Source organism: Cicer arietinum, chromosome 6 (assembly GCF_000331145.2).
Source record: "Cicer arietinum cultivar CDC Frontier isolate Library 1 chromosome 6, Cicar.CDCFrontier_v2.0, whole genome shotgun sequence".
In the NCBI taxonomy this organism is placed as follows: Eukaryota; Viridiplantae; Streptophyta; class Magnoliopsida; order Fabales; family Fabaceae; genus Cicer; species Cicer arietinum.
Window position 1 is genome coordinate 51,180,454 of NC_021165.2, and position 26,666 is coordinate 51,207,119.

General features: G+C 29.7%; 2 protein-coding genes across 2 annotated transcripts; both read left to right on the plus strand.

Moving 5' to 3' along the window:
- Nucleotides 1–5,060: 5,060 nt before the first annotated feature.
- NAC56 (NAC domain-containing protein) lies at nt 5,061–9,512 on the plus strand. Its single transcript, XM_004506304.4, has 3 exons — nt 5,061–5,342; nt 7,254–7,522; nt 8,531–9,512. Exons 1-3 carry the CDS (start codon nt 5,177–5,179, stop codon nt 9,170–9,172), a joined length of 1,077 nt encoding a protein of 358 aa, XP_004506361.1. The 5' UTR covers nt 5,061–5,176; the 3' UTR covers nt 9,173–9,512.
- Nucleotides 9,513–18,276: 8,764 nt separating this feature from the next.
- LOC101505582 (protein ORANGE, chloroplastic) lies at nt 18,277–22,828 on the plus strand. Its single transcript, XM_004506303.3, has 8 exons — nt 18,277–18,652; nt 18,801–18,915; nt 20,456–20,572; nt 20,695–20,781; nt 21,005–21,081; nt 21,203–21,330; nt 22,267–22,403; nt 22,571–22,828. Exons 1-8 carry the CDS (start codon nt 18,450–18,452, stop codon nt 22,646–22,648), a joined length of 942 nt encoding a protein of 313 aa, XP_004506360.1. The 5' UTR covers nt 18,277–18,449; the 3' UTR covers nt 22,649–22,828.
- The last annotated feature ends 3,838 nt before the right edge of the window (nt 22,829–26,666 follow it).

The following is a 26,666-nucleotide window of genomic DNA, read 5'->3' on the forward strand; positions in this document are numbered from 1 at the left end:
CTATTAAAATATATTGGTTTAGGGTGTCATAAGATGGTCATTTGCGTGGTGGGGAATAAACATACTCGACCCCTTTTCCAAGGCACCAGAGCATTTGAAGTTCCTACTAATGGTGGTCGAATATTTCACGAAATGGATTGAAGCGGAGCCACTCACAAAGATGACGACCAGAATGAAACACGGTTCCCCAATAAAAAATTTAAAGAGCTTCTCGTAGACCTTGGAGCGAAACATCATTTCACATCTGTCGAACATCCACAATCAAACGGGTAGGCATAGGTCTCCAATTGTGTTATACTCATAAGGTGCAATCGAAGGTTAGACGATGCAAAAGGGCGGTAGAAGGAAAAACCATACACTATCCTATGGGTATATAGCACGACACTGCACTCCACCACGAGTGAAATTCCGTTTTGACTAAAGTAAGAAACTGAATATATAATTCCCGTCGACAAATTAAGTTGGAGGACCACCTACTTGCTTGACCAAATAACAAGTGAAGCCCAATTACTAAACGAACTTGATTTACTTGATGAAGTCAAGGACCAACTTCCCTTAAGACACTATCTATCAAATAGAAAACGATTGTCAAGTACAACCAAAAGGTCATTCAAAGCGAATTCATTGAAAATGACCTCGTATTTTGCAAGAACCTCAAAGCCAATGACCAAGGAAAATTGTTGGCAAATTGGGAAAACCCTTTATCGAATCGTGTGACAAAACTGAATAGGGGGCCTACATCTAAAAAACCTAATCAAGCGGCCTCAATTCCTGAACTAGGAATTCGACCAACTAAAGAGATACACAATTAGAAATTGAATACCGAACATTATACAACTCAAAACGCACAATCGAGTGTAAAAGCTTCAACAATTTTTGAACTAACGCATGCAAATGCGTAAATGCGAATATTGACACAATATAGAAATGGTGATTACATAAATAAGATATCGACGTTCACTTGACCACATTGGAGTCTACTACGAGTCACATTAATTACAATAAACGAAATCAATAGTCTACAAGTGAAGGAATAATTGCATCACGATTTCCCTATTTACAACAATTTTGATCCAATTAAGATCGTCCATGTTTAGCTCGACCTTTGGATTTAGAGTACGAATATGAGCAATCGTGTTATCAAACGACTTATTTCCTGCCTTCAGGTCGTCCTCCTCCAAGGTGTCGATGGCCTTCTTATCCTTCTCTCCCACTCGCTTCAACTTCTCGACAACTTCCTTCAGTACCACTATCTCACCATCTTTGGCTCTCAACTCTATGGCGAGATCTCCATTTTTCCTCATCTGGTGGAGTAAGTGCCTTCTTCTCCTTTGACAAAGTCTCAACCCCCTTTAAGTGTTTATTTTCCAAAGTGGTGCATATGAAGACCTCTACTTTACACTCCCAGTCAGAAATCTTGGTCTCAACCCCAATCTTTTAGACCTCTAACTTTCGTATCTTCTCACGAAGATCTTTGACCTTATTGAGCTGACCATTATTGCGATGAACTATCATGTGGTGCCAGCGACAGCACACGCAGTGCCACCAAAGCCATCTTGTGACCTTCGATATAAGGTCTTGGAGAACAACTAGATCAGTAGACTAGACACAAATATCAACAATTTTAGAAGAACTTGCATTCGCCCACGTCGTGGGAAAACACGAAGGCGATGACATCCCATGTTTATTAGTTGTTCACCCAAGTCGATATCCCTCGGTGGACAGTCTTGGACGATCCCTCATCATAGTCAAGTGGTCACCTAAGACCTCATCGACTTCATCTTCAACATAAGAAGCGACCGACTTGGTCAGAGTCATAATGACCACCTCCTCAAAAGCAAGACAAACAACACGAATTAGAACTGTATCTGGGACATCAGATGAGATCCCCTTGTTCTTTTTCGTCTTTTTCTCATCTCAAGTGATTGCCTTTTGTAAAGCGACCATTTTTCTAAAAACATGGAAATTCAAGAAAATAAGCACACAAAAATAAAGGGAATGTTGATGATATTCAAAAGCTAAGGAAACCAAACTTACTAAGACAATTGTCGGCCTTCTATTTAGTTTGAAAAGTAACCAAATCGCGGATTTCTATAAATATTTGTTAGACGAAAACATTGCTATTGTTGTCAACGACCTCTACCTTTAAGGACTTTGTGAAACGCAAAAGTGAATGCTGATCTATAGCTTCTAAGACACTCAGGTCCTTCAACTTGGTGACCAACTCTTTCTTGTTCCAATGAAAGTGTCTATTTGACCTGAAGAAAGGAAATAGGGGAATCACACTTTTGACAACCTCTCTATTTTCATCAATCAGATATGAGGTGTCATGGTCAAGGACCATTTCTTGAACCACGACACCTTCCTTGCCACTGCCAGTCAACGACAAGCAATATAATACCGATCCATGAAGTTATGAAGAAAATCCATTTACAATGGGAAAATTCGTTTGTGATTCTTAAAAGAAACCCAATTTTGCCTCGATGTATCTTCATTCCAAAGAAGACCAAAAAATGAGAAAAACAACCCCATTGCTGGAGATGTGTCCAAATAGCTATAAGTCCACTAAAATGCCTTCATACAAGCCAACAAATTCAGATGGATTTGAGAAGGGTATAAATATAAGTGCTTGAAAACATCCTTCTCGAAATCCATAAAAGGAAATTTGAAGCTCATATCTTTTAAACAACCTTGTACAAAGAGATATATATCATCGGATACTCGAAGCATATACGTTTGTTGTCATCGGGAGCTGACACCTCCCAATCTTCTGGACTAGCACTGATGTTAGTAAATCAGTCTTTGGCACTCCTAATAGTAAAAGTTGACACCATTCCTAGTGGTTCTTGAGCCACCCACTTGAAGCTCTACTCGTCCATTGAGATCACTAAATTGTAAAGTGTAGACACATATTTCACCATGTTGACCTGAACGGCAGAAGAAGAAAATGATTTCAACATCCAAACCTCCTGCAACTGCCATTTCATAAGTGAAATAGTCAAAATTGAGACCACTGCTCCAGTGCATAAATGACATGGTGGGACAATGAGATTGCCGCTAGTCACCACCTCATCAGAAACTTTAAAATCCTTTAGTCTGTGGTTATTTTAGTAAAAGCTACCACATATCCAAAGACTCTCTATGGTGGAGATAGAAACCTCTGCCCCTAAATAAACATCCACGATGATGAAAAGAACTAAGACACCAATGTGGGAACATACCGACCACCACGAAAGTATATAACATACAAACAACAAAATTCAAAAAAAAAAAAAAAAAGAAAAAAAAAAAAAAAAAGAAAAAAAAAAAAAAAAAGAAAAAAAAAAAAAAAAAGAAAAAAAAAAAAAAAAAGAAAAAAAAAAAAAAAAAGAAAAAAAAAAAAAAAAAGAAAAAAAAAAAAAAAAAGACGATGCGGTAAATATAAGCGACAAAACGACTTGCCAAACATGTGACTAGTACTCTAAAGTCCCAAATGTGCTAAAAACGGACGACGGAAACCGCCTACACCAATGAACACAAAGGAGCAAGGAAATTTTCCTTCGCGAAGTCTAGAGAAAACAAAGAGAAGAAGAAGGCGATATGTGTAAAACGACTTGGAGGGCAACTGTGCCAGTCTAGTATGAGCCTAATATAATTTTACCCGTTGACCTGACCCCCGCATCAGGCGTCTTAGGGTTCCTAGATCACCCGACTAGATCTAACTCCAACACCCCAAGGTGGCAATCTTGTTGAATCTACCATCATGGATCACCATTCAATGCTCTTGTCCCCTTCCATGTTGGGACAATCTCCTACATAAATAGTACCTCCAACACCAATAAAGGTACACTTTTATCATTCAAAATACATGTCATTCTTCTGAAACGACTACTTACTTGAGCGCCAGAGTGTTGGTAGGTACTACCCCACCATCGGGTTCGAATATTTGTTTGAGTTCTACAAGTCGATCATCCATCTTGGTCTTGTTCGGATAAATAATAGATAAAGTTGACAATATATTTAAAAAATAATTATTGTTTCTATAACTAAAGATTTATGTTTGCCTTATATTTATATATTGCAGGCTTAATTGCTATATTGGTTCGTCCCTCAGATTTCTAAACTAAAAAATACGGAATTAACATATTTTTAATGATGTGACATATAATTTTACTGATATAGAATCATCTAGATGCATTAATTAATCATATGTCATTAATTAAATTAAAAATATGAAGAAAAAAAAATTTTGAAGTTGAAAGCTAAGTTTTTATTGCATTGTATTCCAATTTCATGGGTGTTAATCATTTACATTATTGTATCATATGTCACGTTATTTAAAATATCTCACGTCATTATTTTTTAGTTAAAAAAATCTGGAGGAACCAAAATTAACGACTTTTAAAATAGAGGGACCGATTTCGTGAATCAGTAAAAATAGAATGACTAAGGTTGCAATTAAGCCTATATTGTATCATTTCTAAATAACGTTATAGTTATAAAGTATAGAAAAATATTTGGTATACACCCAAATACCCATTCAACACCTTAAGTGAGAAAGAAATTGAGGGGATTATGTGATAAGATGAGAGAAATAGAGAGAAAATGAGATGTTAATCGTGTATATAAAAATTAGGGATATACATATAAATATAAAGATTGTATAATATAATATATGTGATCACCCGTGGGAAAACAAATTATGTTGAAATGTAAATAAAAAAACTGTAACAAATTATGTCAACACTCCTATATGAATAATTTTCCTCTTTGGACGTGGATTAGTGAGTGCACCTTACGCTCCCTATGATCTTTGTGGGGAACCCAATGAAATAATTTTAAGAACATGAATAAAAAGCATAAAATAATAAAAAGATAAGAATAAAAAATAAGAATGATACTACTAGTCACATTGATTCAGTAAACTTGCTTTTTACGATAGCTAGCTTTAACCATTCCCGTCGGCGTAGTCACCGGCCGTCAACCCTTTCCAAGAGTTTGGAATGGTGGCGTTGACAACCATGAAGGTATATAAGCTCTATGCTTCCAACCTCACGTACAAAAACTTAATTATTGCTATATTCAAAGTTCAAAGAAAAAAAGAGAGAGAATATCATAAATATATCTATATGGGTGGTGCAACTAATTGTTCTTAATTAATTAAGAGATTGAGGTTTTGAAATTGGAGATTATATAGATGGGTTCTTCTAATAATGGTGGTGTGCCACCAGGATTTAGATTTCATCCAACTGATGAAGAGTTACTTCATTACTACTTGAAGAAGAAGGTTTCCTTTCAGAAATTTGATATGGATGTTATAAGAGAGGTGGACTTGAACAAGATGGAACCTTGGGACTTGCAAGGTAAAGTACCAATTTTCTTATATGTATAAATAGATTTTTAGTTTCTATAAAAATTTTGCTTTAATCTCTTAAAAAAATTATTATTTTATAATTTTGATCTTTAGTTATTTTTTGCAAACTTTTTAAATATTATAAAAAAAAACTAATTAATAGTAGAATTTTGAATAATTCTTAGGATTTACAATATCTTTGTTACTAACATTCACTTACTTTTTTCTGTAAAACAAAAATATTAATTTCCTTTTAATTAACTGTCGGTTTTTCAGATTTTTGTTAAAATTTATTTCTCATCTAAAAAATTTAAGATTTTTTTTTCTAATCAAAATATATTAATTAAACATAGTAGAATGAATGAGTACTTCAAATTCATATAAGATAAACACATGGTACGATCTTCTAACTAGTATGAGAATTTAAGATGATTATTAATTATTATTCGTTTTTGCCAACAATCAACTCCAATAAATTAATTTTATTTGAGCAATAACTTTCACACGACCTTCAATGATAATTCTATTGTGTACTAACTACTAATCACAATCACCAAATAACCGCACACAAAATACTTTTGATTTCCAATTTTAAGGCTTGGATGAACTTTTGATTTCCAATTTTAACTAAAACGTGATTTTAGTTCCAGTATTTCTAAATTCAATATATTAGTTATTATTTTTACAAGTTTCGTAAATTTTATTTACAATTTTGTTTGGAATTTATTTCTCTGAACGTGACATTTTTATTAATGATGTTGAATTGTATTTGATAATGGAAAATTGTTGATTTGGACCACAAATAATAGACTAAAAATTTTGTTACAATTTTGTTCAGATTCATTGTTTAAATGTAAACTGCCTATTCATCTAAAAACAATGTCACATTATTAAATGTAATTTTATATTATTAATGAATACTATACATCATAAAAATTAAATCCCAAATTAAACTCCAAATTAAACCGTGAATAAATTCTTCAAACTTATAAAACAGATGGACTAGTTAATCCTAAATTTTCAAAAAGAAGGACCAAAATCTTGTTTTAGTTAAAATAAAGACATCCAAATTGCACTGCAAGTATTTTAGTGGAATATAATATCATTAATTAACATATTGAAGAATATATTTGTTAACAGGTGCACAAATTCGATAAGTGTTGTAAGAGAAAATAATCAACAAAAGTAACGACGTCTCTTTTTTAAGAGGAGCCATATTTTGAACCCCAAATAAAAAATAGAAATATATCAATTAACGAACACAAATATTAAATTAGATTGCGAGATTTTTTATGTTAGATCGTATAATTTCAAAATTAATTGATTATGATCATACTAAATGTTGCAACAATATATTCTTCATGTTAATCATTTAGAAAACATTCATAAAACTTTATTAAGGTATTTCTTGATTTTTTCTGTAACAATTTAAAAATATGTATAGCTTTAAAAACTTTGTAATAAAAGAAGTCTATCCACGTGAAAAATGTCAATAGTTTTCTACATACGCAAAATATTTTGGACAGACAACTCATTACAATGTGTTAATTAAATCTTATCATTTTATTAAAGTAATTCGAAAAAATTATCAAATTTAAAAGATGTCGTGCATAATTTAATATAACTTAAACAATTCATGCAAACTTGAAAGAAAAAGTCGAGGAAAAAAAAACTTACAAGACTTGAAGCAAAAACTGAACTAAATTAAAAGATGTATTTTTTTTTTTAATTAATTAGTACACAACCATAGGAAATCATATAGTCATATATATTGCATGCATATTATTCTTAAAATAGAGAGTATTCTTTCAGAGAAATTCTTACATTATGCTCAATACTCAAAAATAAAAATATTGCATCATGTTATTGTTTTGTTCATTTGTAGTGTTTGCTTATTGGTTAGAATTTTGATGATACACAGAAAAATGTAAGATTGGGTCAACTCCACAAAACGAGTGGTACTTCTTCAGTCACAAAGACAGAAAGTACCCTACAGGTTCAAGGACTAATAGAGCAACAAATGCAGGGTTTTGGAAAGCCACAGGAAGAGATAAATGCATTAGGAATACATACAAGAAGATTGGAATGAGAAAGACACTTGTGTTCTACAAAGGCAGAGCACCTCATGGACAAAAGACTGATTGGATTATGCATGAATATCGCCTTGAAGATGCCAATGATCCTACCAATGTATGCCTTTCTTTCTCCATCTGCATTATTATTTATATACATATAACACAAATATTCGTTGACTTAGTAAGTTAGTAAGTTCAATTCATGGTATCATATATTTTTTTTAAATACACGTAAAATATTGAATATAAAATCTTATAACTACTCATTTCTAATTTTTGTAATTTTTTATATGAATGATTGTTAAAGTAATATAAAAACATTGAAATGTTGAATCAATAAATTTTAATACATTTAAATAGCACCCGCGGTTGCTTAATTTAATTTCAGTTATCGTCTTAGTCTTTTTTTTTCTTCTCGATTTGATCATTTATTTTAATTTTAAGTGATAATTTGATCTTTTATGTTTTAAAATGTCAACAACATTATCCTTTTTTTTTTATACAAAAAATCATCAAAATTTTCAAACAAAACCCATAAAATTAATTATCATCTTCAATATAATGCAAATTTCATCAAATTCATAACTTAAATCTTTAAATAAACTCATATTTTTATTTTTTATTTGATGAATTTGATGTTGTTGGAGATGAAAATATGAGTTTATTTGAATATTTGAGTTATGCATTCGATGAAATTTGCATTATATTGAAGATGTTAATTAATTTTATGAGTTTTGTTTGAAAATTTTGATTATTTTTGTAAAAAAAAAAATAATATTGTTGACATTTTAAAACATAAAAAATTAAATTGTCACTTAAAATTAATAAAAGACCAAATAAAAAAAATAAATAAACATCTAAAACGTTAATTAAAATTAAATTAAGGGATCACATATGTTATTTAACCTTTTAATATTTACAAAAGAGTTCTAAAAAAAAGTTAACTATGCATGTGTTTTCTAGATAATTTTGCTTGACACATGCCATTTTTGTTTAAGGATCATCGATGCCTGATTGTACGAATGTAGCTATCTCTAATAGAAATCTAACAAAGTTTTAATTAAACCATCATCTATTTATATACATGTTATGATGATCATATACCAACTAAATGTATTTGTAGGAAGAAGGATGGGTGGTGTGCAGGGTGTTCAAGAAGAAGAACTTATTCAAGATTGGGAGTGAAGGTGTATCTACACACAATCACCAAGAACAACAACAGATGAACATTAACATTTCCTCAGGAACCAATCCTCGTTCCTTCATGCATAGAGAAAACCAGTACTTACTACATCACCAACAACAGCAAAATCACTCAGCTGGGTTTGAGCATGAAAAACCTGAACTTAGTCTTCACTATCAACACTTGCAACAAAACTCTCAATACTCATCACTTTTTCAATCCCAATCTCTTCTTCATGCCCAAAAACCTCTAGAGGTTAATTTTGACTACTCATATGCATCATCATCTTTACATTCAGAACAACCAATCACAGTCAAACAACTGATGACAAATCCTAGAGACTGTGAAAGTGGGAGTGATGGATTGAGATACCAAGTTTCAGAATCTGGCATTGAAGTTGGATCATGTGAACCACCAAGGAGTGGTGGTGATGGAATGAATGAATGGGGTATGCTTGATAGATTGGTGAATGAAGATTCAACAAAATTAGGGGGAAGTAGGTTTGAAGATGCAAATAATCATCAAATCAACCAACTTTCTTTGCGAGGTGAGATGGATATTTGGGGCTATGGAAAACAATGATTTTTATGCCACATTTTATAATTAACACTAATTAAGTGTAATCATGCATTAGATGGTGCGTGTAAACGACCATTAATTATTTAAATATGGGTACAAAACAGACATACATATTATATTATTATTATTTTTGTACTGATTGAAGATTGTTTGTAACATTTCACTTGATTTGAATACTTTATTAATTAATTTATAATCGTTCAATCGAATATTCAATAAATGTAAATTTGGAAGTAAATGTGATTGTGTTGGTGTGTTAATAATTACTTTATCGAATGATAGTAATAGTATAAATATATGGACACTCAAGTGATAAGTTACCTAGTGTCGGTCCTCTATTTGGAAGTATAAATATGATCATGTAACATGAACCCGAATAATTTTATGTACCCCGAAACTTTAAACATGGAGATAATTTATTTTCGTATATAAAAATCAAGTCTCACATCTAAGAAAAAAAAAAGTCTCACAATCATTTTCCTTACATTTCACATATTTTTTGGTGAAGGTGTTTTGGGGGTGAAGGTTACCGCGTGCTTGTTAGTTTAAATCTCTTTGAACCGTTGCAAGATTTTAAGAGAATTCTATTAGGAATAATAACATATGTGCAAGATCCACAATTATGTAACCAAATTTTAGGTTAACAAAATATTAAATTATGTTATTGTATTTACTATTTAGTATTTAGTTAAATAGTTAATTTAATATGTCCTTGATTAAAATTAGAGACATGTTATTATGATAGAGATTATGATAATGAAAAACAAGTCTTTTATTATTTTAATATAAAATGTTCTTGATATATTGTAGGAATATTGTGAGTAGAACATAAATAATATGAAAATATCAATATATATGTTATGATCTTTATTGAATAAATATTAATATATATCATTTATTAAATTACATATATAAATGATGTATATGTTGATATGATTATTGAACTGACTCAATTGAGATTTTCTAATGGTTAATATTTTCTTAATTTATCAATAGAAAATTCTCAGGAAGATATATAATGAATTTTCTTTGACTTGTGATTATCATAGTAATTAACAAGTTATTTATTGTATTTTAATTCCTATTACCTAATACCTTAGAGTGCTAGATTGAAAGGATATTGGGTACGATTAAAGACTTGTATAATTCATGGTTAATCAAGATGGGATCCGTCAACTCTAAGTAATGAGTTTGAGCTCTATGATAAAATAAAACCATGGCCAGAGAATCTAAATGAAATAAGCAATGGTGGAGCTTGATATGTTACTCATGAATCAAGATGAGCCAACAACCTACCAAGAAGCCATGATTGACCCATAATATGAAAAATGGCTTGAAGCCATGGGATCCGAAATGAAATCTATGGACACTAACCAAGTATGGACCTTGGTTGATGCAGTTAAAGGGATAAAATCCATAAGGTGCAAGTGGGTATTCAAGAAGACTAACATGAATGGTAAGACAAATACCTGTAAGGCAAGGCTAGTAGCGAAATGTTTAAAAAAAATTCATGTTGCATACTGATAAGGACCTCAAGAGCATGAAGATAATCCATATTTTAATAAATTAATATGAACTTTATTTATTTTAATTTGGTTTGTATTAATTTTTAGTTTGCTTTGATTTGGAATTGTAATAGTTTTATTATTGATTTAGTTTATGTTATGTGTAAGTGAAGATACTTTACTTCCTTACATTAATTTATTTTAGAAAAAATAAGATGTAAGTCCAATATGGGCCTAGAGAACGGTGTCACTTATGACTCATTTAGGTTTAGAGATAAACTTAGTATAAATAAGCATTTGTAACCTCATTGGAGGTAGATTTTGAATATTATTTTTGTGAGACTTTGCCCTCTAGAGTTCTTGAAAGAATTCACTTTGAACTTATCAAGGTTGTTAATCCTTGTAGTGTTCTTTTTGGCTTATCAATCCCTAGAATGTAGCGTCATTTTGTTCTTGGTTCGTTTGCTGAATAATAATTTTGAGTTTTCTTTACATCAAACCCTAATACTCAAATTCTATCAATTTTCGTGTTCAGTAACCTACGATCATATCTCGAGTTTTACATATTTGTTTTCAGTGATTCAACAACCTAACTTGCGTTTTGGAACGTCATATTTGACCTCGTTTTGGAACTTCATCTCTCATCTTTCACACACGAGAACAAATAAATGATAGAGTAAAATAAATAAGTAGACTTATTTAATTTGATGGTACGGCTTTATGATGCACCAACATGAGTTAATGAAACACGAAAACCCGTAAGCTATAGTGCACTAGGTCAGTATAAGTGGCTCTATAAATAAAATCATTTGTTGAGTTAAAAACACATTTAGAGCAAGTGTACTCTATCGCAGTAGTATAAAGATTATCATATCTATAAAGATTAATTAGCAAGTACCAAACTAATTAAGATTATTTATTAGTTAGACTAATAATAATGATTGAATTGATTGTGTAATTAACAAGCAAATATCAAGTAACAACGAACAAGAATAAAGATGAAAAGTTGTAAATCAACGGAGATAAGTTTAGGATCACGATTTCACTCGTAACTTTGATTAGCTCTGATTCTAGTTATATTCATACTCCTTTCTTTTGATTCAATTACCGATCTTTTTACTAAAATTATTAACTTGTTTGATTATTTGTGATTAATATTATTTTTCTTAAATTAACCAATATTTTAAAAACTATGTTTGTTGGGTCAACATAAAAAAACCGTTAGTTAGTAAAAACCAGAGAAAAATAAAAAAAAAAACCGGATTGAACTGGGTTAGACAAGTGGGTCACTAACCGAGCCCAGTTTTGAAAAACCGCTCGATTTTTTAAAACACCCAGATTTTTTATTTATGCAAATAAAATAAGTTTTTTAAATTAAAAGAAAATAAAAATAATATTTTTAAGTTTAACTTTAACAAAAAAACTTTTATTTAACTCAAAACTTTATTCCATTAAATCTGCAAGGCTCCCGTGATTGATCGGTTGATCAATATGAAATTTGATATTTGAATTTATATTATGAAGATAAGTATTTGTTTTGAAATTTAATGTATTTGTTATAGATATTGAGTATTTTGTTATAAACTTTATAGATTTTTACTTTACAAGTTATGAAATTTTGGATATTTTAATATATTTCATATATATTTTATTATTTATTTATTGAACGGTTCGATCGTGGTTCAACCAATTGAACCATGACCTAGAAATCTCACTGGTTCGACCTTCGGTCCAGGTTTTTAAACATTGAAATTAACCTCTTGTTTGGTATGCAAAGAGTTTAAATTTAAGAAAAACATAGAGGATAAAAAGGTTGAATGATTAGAAGACTAAAATAAAGTTTGATCATATAATAATTTATAGCGTCAATTATCCTTTTAATCTACAACCACTAACAACTAATTGATTAAAAACATGCAGAGAATGATCAATCCTAACACGTAATTAGAGTAATAGGAAAATTTAATTGAACAATAAAGAGTAATCAAAATAAAACTAAAATAAAAAACTAAGACATAGTAAAAGATATCTCAATTACAAGATCTACTAAAGACCTAGAAAAGAGTTTAGTTACTCATTATTATAAATAAATAAAAAAATCAAAACAAGGATAATAGTGTTTATCAAATTTAAAAGAATATAAACCCGTAAAAAAAATATTTTAAAATTTGAGACACTTTTCTACAACCCCATAAGAATATTTATCTTCTATTCTCTGTGTGGCACTACTCTTTTTTTCTTGTAATTGTGTCATATTTATCAATGCGGCACTACTCTTTTTTCTCTATGCGGCACTTTACTACAACTCCATAAGAATATTTATCTCGTGATGTGTATATTTATCCTTGTCTCATAAGAAACTTATAACCTATTTTTTTATTTTACATTTTGTCATTCAAATCTCGGCCCATTATTCGATCATGTTTCACCTATAGGGATGAGAATAGGCTTAGTCGAACTTGACTTTGTAGCACTTGAGTAAGATTTATAAAAAAAAAAATAAATAAATAAAAAATTCAACGCCTAAGTCTAGTTTGTGGTCCGTCGTAGACATACTTTTTAGGTCTGAGGCTGGCCTTGATAGAAGTTTGGTATGACATGTTAGCCTACTTAAAAGCCTATTTCTTTTTTACATTTTTGAATAAATAATCAAACATATCTTTAAATAAATTAATAAATTAATATGTCAATGAAATTAAATTTTATTTTGATATTTAATATAACATTGTGAAGAATATGCGTAAAAAAACTAAAGAAGATTAATATGCATAAATTACAAAAAAAAAAAAATTGAATATCTAACAAAAAAAATCAAAATTTAATATAAGAAATATAGTAGTAAAAAAATATTATTTATATTTATTTAAATAGGTCGGTCAGATAGACCTAAAAGATTTATTATGTGCCATGTAGTCTGATATTTTCAACTAAATAGATTTTTATTTATTTAAGTCTTGGCCTTGTCTTTTTAAAAAAGAGTCTGACGAAGGCTAAGCCGTAGGCTCCTATCAGTCGGTCTACCATATTTCCACCTCTAGTCACCTACTACTACTAATAATATAATATATAAAATATATATACATATAGTATTATTTATATCATATTATTTGAGTTTATAAGCGGTTCATATTTCGTACTTACATAAATTTGTATTATTTTTTTATCAAAATTAGTTTTGCCAAAAATGATGAATAAACAAGGATAAGTGAGAATCAAAATTATAAAATAAGATCAAATAAATGGTATATACACTCTTAAAATCCTATAAATTATGAGTTTATCACTCTTATGCAGAATTACACGGCATGTTTTCTGAACAACCAGAACCCTAGCAACACTAAAACACATAATGTTTTCCCTTTCATCAGTTTTGTCCATCAGCTAGCACTGCAAACATGTGTTGCTCTGTTCCTGTGGACTACATAGAGACATTGTCGTTTGAGCAACAATTTGTGGTTCTCTTTAACATTTATCTGCAAAGGTTATGGGCGATAAGAGGTAATTACATGATCCTTGATTCATTTCCATTTGAACGAATCCATCAAAGGGAAAATTTTAAATTTTGTTGCGTTTTATGTGTACGTTTATTCATGATTTCCTTTTAGTGACGACTTGATATATCATATTCATGACCCATAAAATGTGGTCATCAGTCTACTCACATAATAGTCTCGATGTATTATTGTTGTCCTAATTAACAATAATATTTTGATACGAATACTTACAAAATAGTGTTCTAATGCTCAATAAGATCTCATAATGAAGTCGCACTTGATATTCTATTAAACAAATTATATATTCTAAGGACTTTATTATATTATACGGGTAATAACTTGATAAATGATGTCTTGTACATATATCTAAAATTATATATGTGATTTAAGTTCATGATACGAATAAAAATCCATGTAAAATAGATTGGCCATATGGCTACACCAACATATACCTTTGTTGATGCTCATTTCTCAACATTCACAAATGCATTTGAATCAAAAAAAGTTACATGAAAATCATATTTTATCACACATAATTTTAGTTGCAAAATAGGATCATGTTGACACACTTTTAAATGCATTAAAAATCATTCATGAGTATTGTAACTTTGTAAACCAACTCACATGTTTGTAAATCGATTTACAAAGGTCGATAACTCATTGTTGATATTCCAAACTTTGTGAATCTACTTACACATGATGTGAATCAACTCATACAATTTCATGAGGTTTTATAAATTGACTCACACACCTTTAAAGACTCGTGTGAATTGATTCATAGCCCCTGTAACCTGATTCACATGACCTATAACGTTAGTTTATGATAGTTTTTTAAAGTTACAAAGTGGTTATTTCCATCAAGATGCATTAGACTTTGGCAAAATATCTCATGTCTATTTAAATTCTCATCCTAACCTTCATTCTTAGTAAGAATACTTTCACCTATTCCTAAAGTTTCATGCACTCAAGATCATAAACTATATTAAACACTTTTTTCTAATTCAAGTCTTGTTTATGAGTGGATAATTAAGTGAAAAACATCAAGATAAATGGTATATCTTGTTGGGACGATTATTCTACACATGGGATATCAAAGGGGTAACGATTGGTGTTACATTGAAGGACTGGATAGGAATTTTCTGTGGGTTTTAGAATGATATTTTCTCAAGGTACTATCTTGTAACAATTGAAGGAGTGTTTTATTGAATATAGTGGCTCAAATTGTGTCTTGCACGGTGCTTCAAGAAATTTGGTTCTAAACGTTTAGGGAATAAGGGATCGATGTACAAGTATTGTAACAATTGTCGACGAGTATTGAAAAAATTCTATTTGATATAAAAGAAGAAACTTGTATTCTTTGAATGAGGACTAGATGTACCCTACTTGTGAGGATGAAGTAGACAAATCAATATAGAATAGTGTATTTTCCTCTTTATCTTATCCCATTTAATTTCTGAATTTTACGTTCACTAGCAAGACCATTTTTTTGGTATGCCTACAAATGATGTGAATCCTGTTACAGGTCTTTCTTATGGTTAGTCAGCATTTGGTGCTAATAATATTTGGATGAATGTAACAAGCACAATTGTCGCAACTTCGTTGATACAGGATAATAATGAAATTATTCTCTAGTATCCATATGACAATATGAGGACAATCCAATGCTATATGATTATCTCAAGATTCATTGGCAAGAGTTAGACAACATATTGATGACAATAATCATGTTATGGTGAATATGTTGACCCAACAAATGGATGCAGTTATAGCGCCACTGATGCAAAATACTAATAATGCATGTGTTGCATTGGCCACACAAATAGCAAGATTGAACCAGACTTTAAGGGTGATAACCCTATAAGACGTTAATGCCCATCAAGGGCAAAGATATATAATCCAAGCACCACAACTTTTTATTGAATTGGAGGCTATGTAGGGTTATAACGAGAATATGGCCCTCAACCAAGGTTGTAGTATGGCAAGTGCAAATTTTATATAGAAATTACGCCAATGTGTAGAATCTAAGGTTGGATAGATTGAGGCAAAGTATTTCTTTCAATCAAGCACAAATAAATGTGAACCAAATCGTTAAAAAAACCCTTAATAGGTTTTGTCTAAATGGTGTGTGTGCAAATCAGAGATACTTTACATCACATTTTTCAACTTAGGTTTGATAAACTGAGATCTTAAGAAGAATTAAAATTATAAATCTTCCTGTGTTTTATGGTGAAAATGGAGAATCTATAATAGAACACATTGTTAGATACTCGACTGAGTTAAGAGAACTTATTCATGATGAAGGATTAAAGATGAATATTTTTCCTAGTTTATTAAAAAAAAAAATATTTTTTCAAGATTCTCTATGATAAGGCCTAAGTCCATATATAATTGGAATCAATTGGAGAGAAAAATTCCATGATCAATTCTTCATGGGTGACTTAAAAATACTTTCAAATTTGTTCAATATTAACAAAATACAATGAATCTATCGGTGATTATTTGGCCAAATTTAGACAAATGAAGATCAGGTATTTCAAACCAATCCTAAAAGTAGAGATGAGCAAAATGGTCGGCCAGTAGTTTAAAAAGAACTATTTAGCACAATTTGTAGCGAATGTTTAATAGATAGAAAGAATCATAAAAATAAATTCTTTAAAAATAAAAATAAAAGTAAATCATGTTACGCATAAAATGTCTGATGATGATTCTAGTCCTAATAATTGCAAAATAGACTTGACAAAGTTAAAGGCCGGTCCGCCTTATACATGCCAAACATTGTTTCGTACTAAAAATAAAGAGAAATTTAATCATGTCAAAACTAAAACTTACACATTAGACATCACAGAGGCAAATAAATTTTTGACATTTTACTGAAAGTTTAACATAATGTTTTAGAATATCAACTAGCAACATAATGTTTTGACAAAATTTATGGTTTTAGCAATGTTTAATTAAATTTTGGATTTAAATTCACTTTTGGTTTTTATATTTTGTCAAAAATGATTTTTGTTTATATCTTATAAAAGATGATAAATTTCATCATAATTAATCAGCACGTGAGGTTCCAAATAATAATAGTTCTCTTATTTTTTAAATTTTATTTTTTGCTCCCCTACTAATAAATCATTTAGATTTGTTTTATCCCTACCATTTTTTACGATAATTGTTTTATTACTTTTATTTATATATTAAAGTATTTGAATTTAAGTATAAATCTTAAAATGTTAACATAAAATAGGTATATTTTATTTTTAATAATATGAAATTTTAAATATTTATATAAAACATTTAAAATGTTATTTATTTTATTGTAAATATTTTAATTTATTATATTTTTAATAATATTATTTAAAATTTATCTAATTTATATATATTAAAGTTTTTGAAATAAATTTATTTTATTTTATTTTATTTGGTTTAAATAATATCCAATTTTTATTTTTAGTCTCTCTAATAAATTTTTTCAAACTTTTTGTTATTAATTTGAGTCCATATTTTTTTACAAAAAAGTGCACATTAGTGACATTTTTTGATGACATATCATTTTTAAAATTATAAAATATTATCAATTTAATAATTTAACTATTTAATCTTGAATCTTTATTAATTTATCTAAAACTTTAAATTAAATATTAAATTTTTAAATTAAAATTTAAGTAGTTAAATTTTTAAGTTAATGATATTTTAATAAACAAAATCAATTAGAATATACGACGTCAACTTTTATATAAAAAAATATAGATTAAAATTAATAGTAAAAAATTTAAAATAATCAGAGTACAAAATAATTTTTAAAAAAACTAAAAATAAAAATTATTATATTTAAAGAGATAAAAACATAATATTTTAAACTAGTTCTCTATGTTTAATGGTAAAGAGTAATAGAATTAAAATGCAATGCACCCGTACCAACTACGAATATACTACTACCAGTAAGTGTTTTCTAAAAGAAAAAAAGTGGTAGAAATGTGTGAGCCATCTAGATCTCCAACCATAACATTTCTCATTATATCTTTTATCCACTGCATTAAGTTGTTTATGGTGACACTTTGGATTTAGCGATGGAATCTAAAGACAATCGACCGTCTCCACTCCACTAAAAATACCATTTCCAATATTTTTATTTTATTTTATTATTTGATGAAAACCCCACCAATTTGCATAGTCCACGTTACAAATTCCATTCTTAACAAGTTCCCAACAACAACCAACAACCTCAATTTACGATCCAAATTCAATTTTCAATTTTGAATTGAAGTTGAGAGTCGAAAGAAGAAAAGGATGCTGTGTTTGGGCATAATTGGTGGGGTCACAACAAAATGCCTTCAGTTCTACGATTCCCGTTACAGAACAAATAACAAAAAATTCATTAATCTAAACAACAAAACCAGTTTCAATTTCAACACGAGGTGGCGTTTCATGGCACTTGAATCTGATTCTTCTTTTGCATCTTCTACTGATTCTGATACCACCGCAGCTACTGGGTATACTCTAATTCTTCTTTCTACTTTCTACTTTCTACTTTCTACATCCCCTCTTTTATGAAATACACCTCATTTCTTAACACTGTGCCGTTTAATTCAACTACCAACTTGTTCCTTTTTAGAGGTAATTTTATTTTTCTTTATTTAGGTTTTGCATCATAGAAGGCCCTGAAACTGTACAAGATTTTGCGAAGATGGAACTTCAAGAAATTCAGGATAATATTCGTAGTCGAAGGAACAAGATCTTTTTACATATGGAAGAGGTGATATGCTTGCTGCTTCACACAACTAAATATTGCCATTCGTCCCTAATTATAAAACCATTTTTCACCTTTTCTTTGTTTCTTAATATAATACCCATTACAAACTTCAACGTGCGTTAATGATTTTTTACAAAAATACCTCTTATTAGTTTAGCATTAGAAAACATAATTTCTTTTTCTATATCAATAATTATAAGAGTAAATAAGAAAAAAAAATAACATACTTTTTTTAAAAATTTACTGTTACAACCACTTTTTTTACTCCATGTGAAATGGGTTAGATGGTCTTATAATATGGGACACGCAGTAAAAAGTAAATACTCAATTTCGTGTCTGAATTTGTTGGACTATATCAGTCTAGTATTCTACCTAATGATCCCTGAAATTGTAAATTTTTAATTAGATTTGTTTCTGTTGGTGTTGGTATTTTTGTAGGATTATAATGGTTAAGTTAGTAATGATGGCAATGCATTTGAAACTAAGTGAGTACTATCGTGTATGCATTTGATAACTGATATAGAAGGATGAACCTGATTAATCTTTTGCAATTCTAGGGATCATTTTGTATTATTGATAATGTGAGAGATGCTAGGTTGATATGGTTCTGTAATTTTAAGACCAACTTGGATATTTACTCGCTAAATAACATCACTAGCTCTCTGGAATTAGGGTGTGTTAAATTGCTAATGAATAAAGATTTATCATAATCAAAGAGAGAATATTGTTATACTGCTTTGAAAAAAGTAGCAAGTTATTTTTCATATGTTAAATTCATAAGCTCTTTTAAACATTTACGCAAGTGTTTGTGTCAAATGATAAGCTCAAATATGATGTAAAAAAACTCTTCCAAAATCACCCTTAATTCATAGTTCACTGCTTTTATACTTGTAATAGTGTTCCACAAACAATTGTGTGCTTAGTGTGTGAGACCCGCGTGATCTTCTTTGGATAAAAAATAGCTTCTGGACTTGAAAGTTACACAGCACATTTTGAAAAGAAAAAAAAACTGTCTGACTTCCTATATTTGATTCACTTCAGATCAGGGTTATTAGATTAGATTTGTAACATTTGCAAATCAGTTTTTGGACACCCACGAGGGAATGTGATACATAAATAGCAAGGGTTTTGGTTGAAATAGTTAACAAATTGTAATTTTGGTGTATCTTAGTCCTTTTTATTTTCTTGACTTAATCCATATAAAATCTCTATCTGTTGTTGTTAGTGGCTCTTTGCTATTGGAGAGACCTCATAAGTTGTGATTGAGTAGCAAAGGAAATAATTGAAATTATCCAGGAGAAAGTGTTTCATAGTTATGTTTTTATTACTTATGGTTGCTATGTCTAAGTATACATAAAATTGAGATGGTTTTTGTGCCTATCATTTTGTCCTTTATCAAGATTATGTTGATCTCTTTTTTTTTCTTCATTGTCTTTCCAAGTTTAATACAAAGAACTTGTTGAAAAATCACATTACCATAAAGCATTTATTTGACTTTTTGGGATGCTACTTTCTTATCAACAGCATACTTTTTTTTTTGTAGGTTCGTAGGCTTAGAATACAGCAAAGGATTAAAAATGCTGAACTTGGAATTTTTAAAGAAGAGCAAGAGAATGAACTTCCCAACTTTCCATCATTCATTCCATTCTTGCCTCCTTTGGTAAGTTTCATGTAGTTAATTCTGAATTATAGCACCAATGCATTAAATAACTTGTCAGTGATTTTTCCATTGTTCTTAATGAGCATAAATAATTTACTTTCAACTGCATGCATTATCTGCAGACTTCAGCGAACCTCAAGCAGTATTATGCAACTTGTTTTTCTCTTATCGCGGGAATAATTCTTTTTGGTGGTCTTCTTGCTCCCAGTGTAAGATTTATGAGCACTTAGGCTTATGTTTCCAAGCTTGCGTATTTGCCTTTGGAATTTTCTTTGGATTAAATATCTTGGAAGCAATTGATTATATTTACTTCTATTTTATGAAACTTTATCCTCAATGTGATTGTGCATCATTACATATTCTACTCCATTGCTGCTTGAGATCTGTAATAAATGAAAAGAAGAATGTCTCATATTCATCTCATATTCTCAGTTAGAGCTTAAGCTTGGAGTAGGGGGCACATCTTATGCAGATTTTATTCAAAGTATGCATCTTCCCATGCAGTTGAGGTAGTGTTGGTTTCCCGATAGTCCTGTAGTCTCAAAATTTAATTCATCACTCTTGGAATGAGAATATCAGTCATTCCAATTATTGTTTCCTATGTTAACTAAATTATGTTGGATATTTTAGTCAGGTTGATCCCATTGTAGCATCATTCTCTGGTGGAGCAGTTGGGGTAATCTCTGCATTAATGGTTGTTGAGATAAACAATGTAAAACAACAGGAACAGAAAAGATGTAAATACTGTCTTGGTACTGGTAAGATTTCAAACCCTCTTCTGAGATCTGTGTTTTAGGTAAGGATGGATATGAGTCGAGCTCAGTCAAACTTTGTTCAACTCGACTCAACTCATTTGGTTCATGAACCAAATTCAACAGGTTAATTTTCAAATCGAGTCCCGAATTATTTTCGAGTTGATTTGGTTCATTGTCATCCCTAATTTTAGGTGTCGAATTTGTGAATGGTGGAATTGAAGCATTTTTGCTTTTATTTTTTTCACTTAAATGTAAATTTTTAATTCTTTCAACTGCTAAGGAGGAGGCGGCGAAGCAAAAACTGTCTATTACGATTGGAATAGGATAATATAAATTACATAATAAAAAAAGCTTTGACAGGCTCTTGAATCACCCCAAAGGCCCAAACCGTACTCACAATAATCCTTCTTTCTTCACTGTATTGAATAGTTCTCAAGATATTTCTATGTGATGTATAATCCACTATGTAATTTTCACAATGGAACACTTTACTTTCTATCATAACTATGTTGCTGAGGATTGTTGCATAATCTCTCCAGCCTCAATTATACGGCAAAGTACTTACTTTCACATTTATTAAGAAGGGTTGTTAAGTACATTTGATTTTCTTGATTTCATGGAAAAAAAGACCCCTAATTATTATGGTCATCTCTCACAACATTAAGGAATTAATGCAACGATATTTTGGGAACAATATGATAGATTAGTTGATTTTTGCTTAAATTTTAGGCCAACAAAATACATGTTTTTTTTTTATTATAATTGATCCGGAGGGAGTAGAATGCAGTGGTAATGCATTGCATTTTATTACTTATAACTTAGCTTCCATAATCCATATAATGGTTTTCATTTTGTGAATTACTTGTAGATTTTAAAACTTCATCTGTTGAAGCTAACTGCAAGAAACTTGACATTCCTGTTATACTTTTGGCATGTCAGGATATCTTGCATGCGCTCGCTGTTCAAATACAGGAGCACTTGTTCTCATTGAACCGGTATCCACCTTCAACGGTGGAGATCAGCCTCTATCACCACCAAAAACTGAGAGATGTTCAAATTGCTCCGGATCTGGCAAGGTTGGTCATTTAGAAGTATTGACTTCATTGTTTTTAGTTATGTGCTAAATATATTTAAGCACTGTGACACACTTTGATGACATTAACATTCTTACCATGATGATGATAATAATTGTTGTTGTGATTGAGAATAATGTTGCAACTTTTATATTGAATTCTGATTGCAGGTCATGTGTCCAACATGTCTTTGCACTGGAATGGCCATGGCAAGCGAACATGATCCACGTATTGATCCTTTTGATTAGAGGTTTAATATTGTGATAGATATCCTAAGTAGCCAATTTGAAATTGTATGATGAGTATGGTATGGTGTAATGGAATTTTTGTAAATATGTATGAATAAAGTAATATGCAAAAGAAAGAGGTTAAGGATCTAAAGACAATTTTCTTTACAACAATGATACATGACATTTCATATTCTTCAACGCTCATTCAACACTTTATTTTATCTTTATCTCTTTATTCCCATCATATCATCAACATATTACATTTAGTATATCACTCTATTTATTTCTCTTTCTCACGGTTAACGATCTAAAGACAATTTCCTTTATTTGTTGATAATTGAATGTGGTGTAGCAAGAAATATTCATGATTACTTTTTGAGAATGGCCACAAGAAATTTAGGGGTTGATTACTGTTTTAGAAAACAAGTATACATTTTTAAGATAAGAAAAATATGTATGGCCTTTTGTTTTCATATGATTGCATTGAAATTGTTTCCTTATAATTTGTCCTTAGAGTAATTACTTCAAGTCCACCTTTATTTTTATTTGTCTTTCCCTTGTTTTTATGGGCTCTTATACTCATTTCAAATTATTATTCTCGCGGTCGCTGCCACACTATTTTTATTATTATCGATGTGAGAGTTTTTAGGAAATCGCTAATTTATTTTTCGAAATTGTACTGGTCAATCGTTTTTGTCTCGCATATTTGCATAATAGCAAAAATGTCATTGAAATTGATGTGTGTCTATCAAATTAAGTGAAATTTCGTCATTGAGACTCTTATTCATCTAAATCTCTCTCATTTGATTCGAGAGTTTGTTCACAATTGCATTTCTTCAACCTCTCTGAGTATCAAATGAAATGGAGATCAGACAACCTCCTCCAGTTCTTCCAGAAGCCTAAGACAAGTAAACCGTTTATCACCTTATCTTTTTATTCTCGCATTAAAAAGATTGAGTCACAAGATTAAGGATAAAATTATCAATGGCACTTGGTAACCTTTATACCTTGGTAGAGCAGGAGATCCTAAGTTATCCCAAATTTTCTTTGCGGGTGATATGGTCTTGGTTGTAGAGGCTAACTTGGATCAAGTAGGGGTTATATAAGTGATGGAAGAATTTTGGGCAAAAAAATAAACTTCAACAAGTCCAAGGTGTTTTACTTGAAATGTAGAATTCTAGGTTATGTAATGGAACTGGTTTTACTTGAAATGTAGAATATGCATCGAGAAAAATATTGTCTTGAAATGATAGCATGGTTTATGACTGTACTTTTTGGTATTTGGTAACATCGATGAATATAGGAACTACAATTATGGAGCTGCAGGAGAGGCTTTGAAGGTGAATCTACTTGACCATCCAGAATACATAGAGCAGAATGCAACCCTAGCTTTCCAAGCTGCAATGTGGAGATGGATGACACCAATCAAAAAATCACAACCCTCTGCCCACGATATCTTCGTTAGCAACTGGAAGCCTAGCAAGAACGACACAATGGAGAAACGGTGATAATGTTTGCGGACAGGGTGATGTTGACGCGATGAACAACATCGTTTCTCTTTACCAATATTATCTCGACCTTCTCCGTGTCGGTCGTCAACAAGCTGGACTCCATGAGTTCCTCACATGCTGTCAGCGGGTTCCTTCAACCCATCCTCCAAATCTGCATCGTCTTGAATTAGATCATGTTTATCATCACATGATATTGTTGTGCCTATACCTTTGAAAATAGGAAGATAATAAGTGTTCTTAAAGTTATTGGCAATGCAATAATTATGAACTGTTTTTTATTTGTTCTTGTGTACAAGTATAAGTCATTTGTAATATTACACTTTGTGAAAAATCTGTATCTGGTATATAATTACTTATTATATACATTCCTTGGTTGCAGATGTTTTGAATTTTAATGTATATTTGAAGCAGATTATTTTGGAAAAAAACTATACCGAGTCATTTGGGTTTAATAGTGGCCAACAATGTATATTGTATATGTATGGCTCACGACTTTGAACTTTCACGTTGAAAAAAGTACAACAAAACTGTGTGGCTCTGTTGTCAATCTCGAGGCAATCCCAGGCGATCCTGCTATCCCGGTGTGGTGGAGGGGTTGGTTGCGACGCCATTGATCGAAAAAATGTTTGATTATAGCGGCGATCTCAACCGCAAATCTGGCTATCATCGCGACTTGATAATTGAGTCCGACCAGCTATCGGACTTGCTCTAGTGCTTTTTAAAAAATAAGTCTTTTATTTCTCTTTTCATTAAGCTTACGATTTTTCCACGGAAAAAGAGGGAAACCCAAACCAACCTGATTTTTTAAAAAAATATTTAACCTACAATATTTTACATACTAGCTTGAAAGTTGAAATTAAATTTAATGAGTTGGATATAAATAAAATAGTGGTATAAATGCATTTCTGATTCTCTTATCTTATTCAAAATAAATTTTTATTCTCTTTATCTTTAAAATCGGTCTTTTTTTATTTCTCTATTACAGATTTTTTTTTGCCCTAATTTTTATGATGTGATATTTTTATTAATGATGTAATATTTAGTTGACATTTGTAAATTATTAAAATATTTTTATTTCATTATTGTTGTAATTTATTTTATTTATATATTAAAATATTAAAAATCAATTTATTTATATATTAAAATAGATAAAATATTTAAAATAAATATATTTATATGACATATTTAAAATTTTATTTATTTTATTTTTAATATTGAAATTTATTATATTTTTAATATTATTTAAAAATAATTTTGTTTTATTAATAAATTAGATATTATAATTATAAAATTAAAATTAAAATTAAAATTAAAATTAAATTTAAATATTTAAATAAAATAAGTATTAAAATAAATATATAAATAATAAAATTAATTACAAAATAATAATGTGCCAATTATTTAATCCAAATAAAACTAGAATTTAAATATCATGTCATTAACTTTCAAAAATTTGTTAATAGAGTACCAAAAAACTTATTTTAGAAAAAGGAAGAGTAAAAGTTTGTTTTTGACAAAATAAATGAACAAAAAAGCATTTAAGCTTAAAATTATCTACTAGCTATCTTTCACTAGTCCTTATAAATTTTATTTTGTCTTATAATATAAGTAAAAATAAGTTATAAAAAATTGATATATATGATCCAAATTTTAAATTACATACATCCATTTTTTTTATTGGACCACGTATTTTACCAAATTTTACTTACACATGTTTTCTAAATTTCAATTGTATTCCTAGTAGATTTTTAAATCAATCATTTGAAGAAAAACAAATATTTTGACAATTTCAAAAGCTAATATTTTAAATTTTTTAAAAAGCAAGAAAATAAAATATTTATTTACAAAAGAAAAAGTTATTATTAATCTAATTTACCGTAAATTTAAAACTCAATAAATAATCATAAAAACTACTTAAATTGTTTTCTTTTTTTGCATATAACGTCATGCTTTAACCTACAAGAAGTAGAGGAATGTCTATAGTAAAAAAAGAAAAACTAATAACTCTCTCAATGTTTGAAAAATTTACTTAATTTAAACTTTGATTGATTGATTGAAGCATTTGGTCAATAATTAAACTGCAACCAAACTGCATGGTTGAATTAAATTAAATTGAGTAACTTAATTTATAAAAAATCTGTACATATAAGGATTTGAACTGAACTAGTTGACTCGATTTTTAAATAAGTTCATGACAGATATATTATGTAGAAAATAATCATCAATCCAATTAATAATATTTTCCAAGCTCATTCCTCAAATTCAAAATAACTAAGATGCCACTTTTGTACTACAAATTAAGTCATTTACTGAGGCATTACAATTTACCCGATATTAATTTTTTTAAAAATATTAAAATTTCATGACAAATTAATTTTATACTTTATAAAAAATATCATATTAAATTTGTTTTTTTATTTATTTTATAAGTCATGAAAGACCAAGATATATATATATATATATATATATATATATATATATATATATATATATATATATATATATAAATAATACATATAATTCAA